Source organism: Micropterus dolomieu, linkage group LG15 (genome assembly GCF_021292245.1).
Source record: "Micropterus dolomieu isolate WLL.071019.BEF.003 ecotype Adirondacks linkage group LG15, ASM2129224v1, whole genome shotgun sequence".
NCBI classification, from domain to species: domain Eukaryota; kingdom Metazoa; phylum Chordata; class Actinopteri; order Centrarchiformes; family Centrarchidae; genus Micropterus; species Micropterus dolomieu.
The window spans coordinates 12,519,976-12,526,431 of NC_060164.1; the positions used below are offsets into that span (position 1 = coordinate 12,519,976).

At 39.1% G+C, this 6,456-nt stretch overlaps 1 protein-coding gene across 1 annotated transcript in view; it reads right to left on the minus strand.

Annotated features, from left to right (window-relative positions):
• The window catches only part of eloal (elongin A, like), a 7,430-nt gene extending 2,200 nt beyond the window's left edge, over nucleotides 1-5,230 (minus strand). Inside the window, exons 1-9 of the mRNA XM_046070322.1 lie at nucleotides 5,105-5,230; nucleotides 3,745-3,801; nucleotides 3,522-3,634; nucleotides 2,585-3,425; nucleotides 2,412-2,508; nucleotides 2,169-2,336; nucleotides 1,980-2,077; nucleotides 916-1,096; nucleotides 699-813 (exon numbers count right to left, since the gene is read on the minus strand). Of these exons, the coding sequence (XP_045926278.1) occupies nucleotides 699-813; nucleotides 916-1,096; nucleotides 1,980-2,077; nucleotides 2,169-2,336; nucleotides 2,412-2,508; nucleotides 2,585-3,425; nucleotides 3,522-3,634; nucleotides 3,745-3,801; nucleotides 5,105-5,182 (1,748 nt within the window). The 5' untranslated portion in view covers nucleotides 5,183-5,230. The remainder of the gene's footprint in view (nucleotides 1-698; nucleotides 814-915; nucleotides 1,097-1,979; nucleotides 2,078-2,168; nucleotides 2,337-2,411; nucleotides 2,509-2,584; nucleotides 3,426-3,521; nucleotides 3,635-3,744; nucleotides 3,802-5,104) is intronic.
• Between the last annotated feature and the right edge of the window lie 1,226 nt (nucleotides 5,231-6,456).

The following is a 6,456-nucleotide window of genomic DNA, read 5'->3' on the forward strand; positions in this document are numbered from 1 at the left end:
AGACAGATGCACAACAATGCCTCAGCTGACTTGTTTGTAAACTTTATCATTATGAAAACATCCATCAGAAATGAAAAAAAAAAAAAAACATACATACATACATACATACATACAACTCCTATTTTAGCTTCATTACACTGGCTCCCAGTATGTTTTAGAATTGACTTTAAAATTCTATTGATCACTTTTAAAGCTCTTCATGGCCTCTCGCCTTGTTATATTTCTGACCTTTTAGTCCCATACACACCAGCACGTACCTTGAGATCCTCGGGCAGAGGTCTGCTATCTGTTCCAGAGTCTCGACTGAAAACTAAAGGGGACAGAGCGTTTGCTGTCAGGGACCCGAGGCTCTGGAACAGCCTGCCTGAGGAAATCAGGTCAGTGAACTCTTTTAAGTCCCTTCTTAAAACATACTTTTATAGGAGAGCCTTTCCCGATCTTATTTGACTTTATTTTATCCCTTTTATTGTACTAATTTTATATTAATTTTTCATGCTCTTATCTTGTTTTTTTTTTGTATTATTCTGTACACTTGTTAAAGCACTTTGTAACTTGTTTTTGAAAAGTGCTCTACAAATAAGGATTATTATTATTATTACTACTACTACTACTACTACTACTACTACTACTACTACTACTACACACACATCACAAAACCTATGTAGAGATTTCTCTATATTTAGGACGCTGAAACCCACCTGCACCTGAGTTGATGAGGCTGCTGAACAGCTGTTCCATAAATTTCCTGCTGAATTCGCACATCTCTCGGTGGCTTGGCAACAGTGTGAATAAATGCCATCTTCACCTGCCGACCTGAAAAGAAATGACACAGTGTACAGAACATAAGGAGTAAACAATATTTTTCTACAGCATACAACGTCTAAAATATATTCAAGTTCAGTATTTAGTACACACCTTTGGGTTTGCTCGAATGTGCAGAGACAATGCTTTTTGTCAGTCTTTGGAGTTTCCTTTCCCTCTCCTCAGACAGCCTGATGTACATTTCTTTCCATGATTCATACTCCTGAAGTTTGGAGTTTTTAAAGTCCTTCTGACAATGTTTCCCCCATAAGTGGTCTGTAACACCAACATATATCTGTGGAAACAAAAAACAGGCCTCACAACACAAAACCTACGCTCAAACCAGTTTTTCTTCTTATCATAACTTTTCTAATCTCCAACAAAGGTCTATAAAGTTTAGGTTTACTGAACCTAAAGAATAAAATGACATACACTCAGTGCCCACATTAGGAAAAACCTGCAACACCACAATTAACAGCCCTCAAAGCTCCTTCAAATCTCGCACATCTCAGCATAAAAGCATGACAGTGGGGTCCGGAGGAGGAAGTTACTGCTCACCTAAACATGACTATACCCAAGAATTGTGATGTTGTTGGACTGTTGGTGCCAGATGTGATGGTTCAAAGCTGCACTCCCTGGATTTTCACACTTCACAGCTGAGTGAATAAGGTCAGAGAAGTAGCAATTGGCCGTTCAAAAGCTCACAGGCCTTCAACTTGTTGAAACTTACTTGGATGAGATACAGCATAGCACCATAATGGCTTTCAGTACTTGGCTTCACATTGAGCCACACTGGGCATATGATGACTGACATAATACAATGATGTTATATGTAGCTACATAAAATGTATGTACTTGTGAGAGTGTATGTGTCTTGTATGCGTTTCATGGGAATCTACGTGATTTACAATGTTAGCCTCCAGTATTAAGCATCATTTGCATGCCAGTGTGTAAATGTTCTTGCTGTTGATCCTTCATGTCCGGCCTTTTGTAAATGAAGAATTGTGAACATAGAAGGATCAAGTCACAGAGAAATTATTTTAACACTTAGTTGAATCTATGAATTTCAGCTGCTCTAGGGACAAATGGGGGTCCGATGCAATGCTAGGCAGGTGCACCTAATAAAGTGGCCACTAAGTGTGTGTCTGCACTAAATTTATTCATATTCACATTCTTACTGGGTTGCATTCTTCAATGCGTAGTAGCTGCTCTGGTGTACACCTCTCCAACACTGGCTCGAGGATTTCAAACGGGACTCCGCCAGTTTCATAAAGCACTGAGAAGAGATCCCAGCACCTAAATATAAATCCAACAAATTGACAGACTGATCAGAGCCCTGTGCAAAAGGCTCATTAAGCTTTACTCACAGTTAATATTATTCTGGAGCGTGCGGATACACTGTTGGTGCAAGCTCATCATGGTCGGGAGAAAGACGGTCTTGGCGCCAGAGTACACTTGCATCTTCTTGTTAAGTCGTTGACCAGTAAAGACTGCAGACTCCTCAGTGACGTCACAGAAATCTGACTCCTTCTCAACTTTAAGGGGAAAAAAGGAGCGTTAAGAATGAAATGTGAAAATGCAGCTGGATTTGTTATAGTTGTTTACAGTACCTTTCCTCTCAAAGTACTCAACACAGGATGGCTTTTCATACTCCGGCAGAAGAGCGGGTAAAGGAATGTCCATCAAGTCCATTACAGACTTCTTCATCTTCGAAGATATGAGGGATTAGTAGTCAATATCAATCAGTAATGACCTAAACCTTTGAGATCATTGTCAAATATACCTGTTTTGGAGATGTAACATTTAGAGACATCACATGTGACTTGAAAGCTGTCATGCCAGGACCTTTTGTTGCTTCCTCTTTCGAAGCGGTCTTGATTTTTTTGGGAGGTTTCTTCACGCCAGATCTATCTTTTCTCTTCAAAGCATTTACGTCATAGTTCAAGCAGGACTCAAAAGACATGGAGGGCTCTGCAGGGTCACCATTGCTTTCCTTATGCTTTATTTTAGCCTTTTTGTTTTTTGAATGTTCCTTATTTCCAGAGTCTAGTTTGTACTTCAGAGTGGTGTGTTTCTCTTTGCCTGTTTTTTTCCTTTTTTTGTTTTGGGCCTCCGAGCTCCTCAGTATTTCTGAAGGTCTGTCATCTTTGACACTGGCCAGGGTGGAAGTATTTGAGTATTTTTCTCCAGACTCGAATGAAGAAGATACTTTACTTTCCTTTGACGATTCTTGTGATGTCTTCGATATCTTATTTGACTGTTTTTCTGACCCAAATCTTCCACTCTCAGAGTTGCTTTTGAATTTTTTCCTGGAATCAGACCTGGATTCCTGATAAGTGTCATCTCTCTTAGAGATAGTCTGGTTTTCTTGTTCTTTACTTTTCTCTTCATTTTCATTCTGGTCTTCATGCCTTGTCTGCTCTTCACATTGTTTCTCTGAATCAGCTTTCCTATTCTCCGTTTTGAAGAGAGACTCATCTGAAGAATTCTGACTCTTGCCATTAGACATTAAGCAATTATTGTTTAAATCCTCCATCATCAAACTTCCATTAGTTGGACAGTTTCGGTCATCCAGTTCATTTCTAACAGACAATCTCTCTGCAACATCCCCATGTTCTGTGTGGCTGCATCAAGGAAAAAAATTTAAATTAAAATTTAAAATACTAGGATGTCAAACACATACACATTCAAATTAAACTTAAAAGTTGAATACACTTTACCTTGTGGAGTCCTTTGGGACCAGTCTTTTCCAACACCTAACTAGTGACCTGGCAAATTCTCCAGCCTGTTCATGTCTGCGCAAGGAGTTGACAGTTTTGCCAATTCCAGTTTCCTAATTTATATGCAGACGTGAGTCAGTGCAGTCAGAGAAACTTTAAATTATCCAAAATTCATTATGCAATTATATGAAAACAAAATACAGTCTTTGCAACAGAGACTCACAGCAAGAATGTCTAATGTGATATCCAGATCCTTGAGTTTCTGCAAGATTTTTAGAACCTGAAAAGAAAGTAAGAAACACATTAATCCCTCTAGTTATGTGACCATGCTATTGAACATTTCACAACCACCATTTAAAAAAGGTATATTACTGTGCTTGACTGTTGAAAAAGAAAATACACATCTTCCATCGCAGACTAAAAACTCATCTGTTCGGACTGCAGATTAAACAATCTCTCTCTACCTCTTATTGTTTCTAAATGCAGCACTTGAAGCAGTTCTTGATGAAGTTGATGTAGCCTACTTGCATGATGACTCTTGCAGTTTTTTATGGATTGTATCCACATGGTTGAAATTAACTTCTTGTACATCGCTTTGATTAAATAAATCTAATGAAATAATTTTAAAAAATATATATAACAAGCATCTAAAAAGTTGAAGTAAACTGAACCCCTGACATGCCAAATATGGCAGTCCTGGTTTTGGATCACCACAGTTGCTGATTGTGCATTCAGAGCAGAAGCTATGTATGGGAGCGTCACACACCCACTTAGGCTACTCCTTTTACTGCGAACTATAAATGGATAATGCTACTGCTGGGCTCAAAAAGTCTCACTATATAACTGAATCAGGGTTTTTTGAGGACTGCACTTGACATTTTAAATTTAATTTCAATATAGGCCATTTAAATTTAATCTGACTTCAACATTGGCTAATCTTTAAGTCCATCTGCACGTTAAACGGACTCGAACAAGCCTGCAGACCGCACCAGCCGTCACCGGTGATGGACAGCCGCCATAAGTTGAACAACTGCAGGAGTTGCCAATTTTAGCAGCGAGGCGCCTCCCATTTAAACAACCTGACCCCCCGCAGTAAAGTGCTTCAAATGCGGTGTGGCAGCAGCGCACGTCATAGACTGAAACAGCTCTCAATCATCAGCCTCTCTCCGCACATTGTCATGGATGCAAGACGAGCAGAACGAAATCTAGAAAGCTTTTGACAGAGACGAGTCTGTATCATAGTTAAGTTCATGTTTTTACAGTGTCCACCGTGACAGCAGGTGCTGGTAGGTTCATATTTAGACCAAACACTAAATGAATGGATATTGCGGTCGGTCAAAGTGGCGTTTTATTTGTTTCTAAATAAAACTACGGCAAATTAGTACGACGGAACAAAGCCATGAATGAAAAAGTTAATGTTTCAGGTGCAATAATGAGCTGTATCCTATCATCATATCTAGAAGACAAACATCTTTTTTTAAAAACGGGAACGTCTGATGCAAATGGTGCGGCAGCTTTGCCCTTCAGCTCTACTCTGTTTACTGCGCTACACTTGTATGAAACAAATAAGCATTTGCATCTACCGTAGCAGACTCTGCTGTGTCTGTGAGCTGAAGTTTGAACCGCATGACTTTCTTCACCACATCAAAGCTGCTGGCCATCACGGCGATTCACGTGCAACCGTCTACACACACCGGGCAGCGCGCGCCCCTTGATGACACTATTATAATGGGCCGAACCAATGGCAGAAATGTTGTTAGGAATAATATAAAAATTTATATGAAATAAGTGAACATGAATGTGTGACACAAATAGACATTGTTATTCATGAAGAATACATAGCCTACATGGACATATTGGGCTCATGAAAGAGAGATTTCTCATCTTTAAGTCGGAAGTAGGCTAATGCATAACGATTTTTTTCCTAATGTGATGAAAGGAGGAGCCCTAAATCCTGCTCTCTTTTCCAAGAATTTATACCCAAAGAGATCCATGAGTTTTATGCATGACTCTGAGCACATGCACCTTTCATGTTTCATAAACCAACACATCAGCTAATATGAGCTGAGGTGGGTCACTCTTACATTTCTTGAAACTAAGGAATTCACCTTTTCCATGTCTCCTTAAACTTTTGTATTTCCTCTGCACAGAGAGCTGCTGCAGGACTCTGCATTTTAGCAAACACATTATTAAAGCTGGGGTAGGCAATTTATTTCAGAAGAATTTTTTATTATATTTGTTGAAACACTCTTTACATCCCGGCAGCAATCAATAAATCTAATGCTCTTGACGAAAAAATTAAAATAATCTTAGATCTGTGGCTGTTTCAGGACTATAATAAGCATTCATTCAGCCGAAAAGATTGAAGGGTCTATGCCTGCCTGTCTACCTGCCTTACTGTGCATTAAAAAATGTGTTTTCCTGTTGGATACTTTCCAAATCTAGCTGTCTCTTGCTAGTTTCTCCAACATTGCCTGTCCTAGCTTTAAATGTGCTGGAAATTAAGTGGTGCACAAGTATTGTAAGTGTCCTCTGTCCACTTTAATTTGTATTTTCTCTTAAATTTCTTTTAAATTCTGCAGATTTCCATTTAGATTGTCTATAAGATTACGTTCAACCATACATCAAGGTAATTTTTACTTTCATTTTTAGTATTGTAAATCATTTGTATTTAATTTTTATATAACATGCTCTTTGCACCACTGAGCACTACATTTTTCTAAATAGTGGCACTACATTTTTCTAAATAGTGGTCAAATAGAACTCCTCCCATTGAGGCTATAGGTCGAGCCCCCACAGTATGTTGACATCAACCTACCTTGGCTATTGTGGGACATTATGGTGGGAGGTGTGTGTGTGTGTGTGTGTGTGTGTGTGTGTGTGTGTGTGTGTGTGTGTGTGTGTGTGTGTGTGTGTGTGTGTGTGTGTGTGTGTG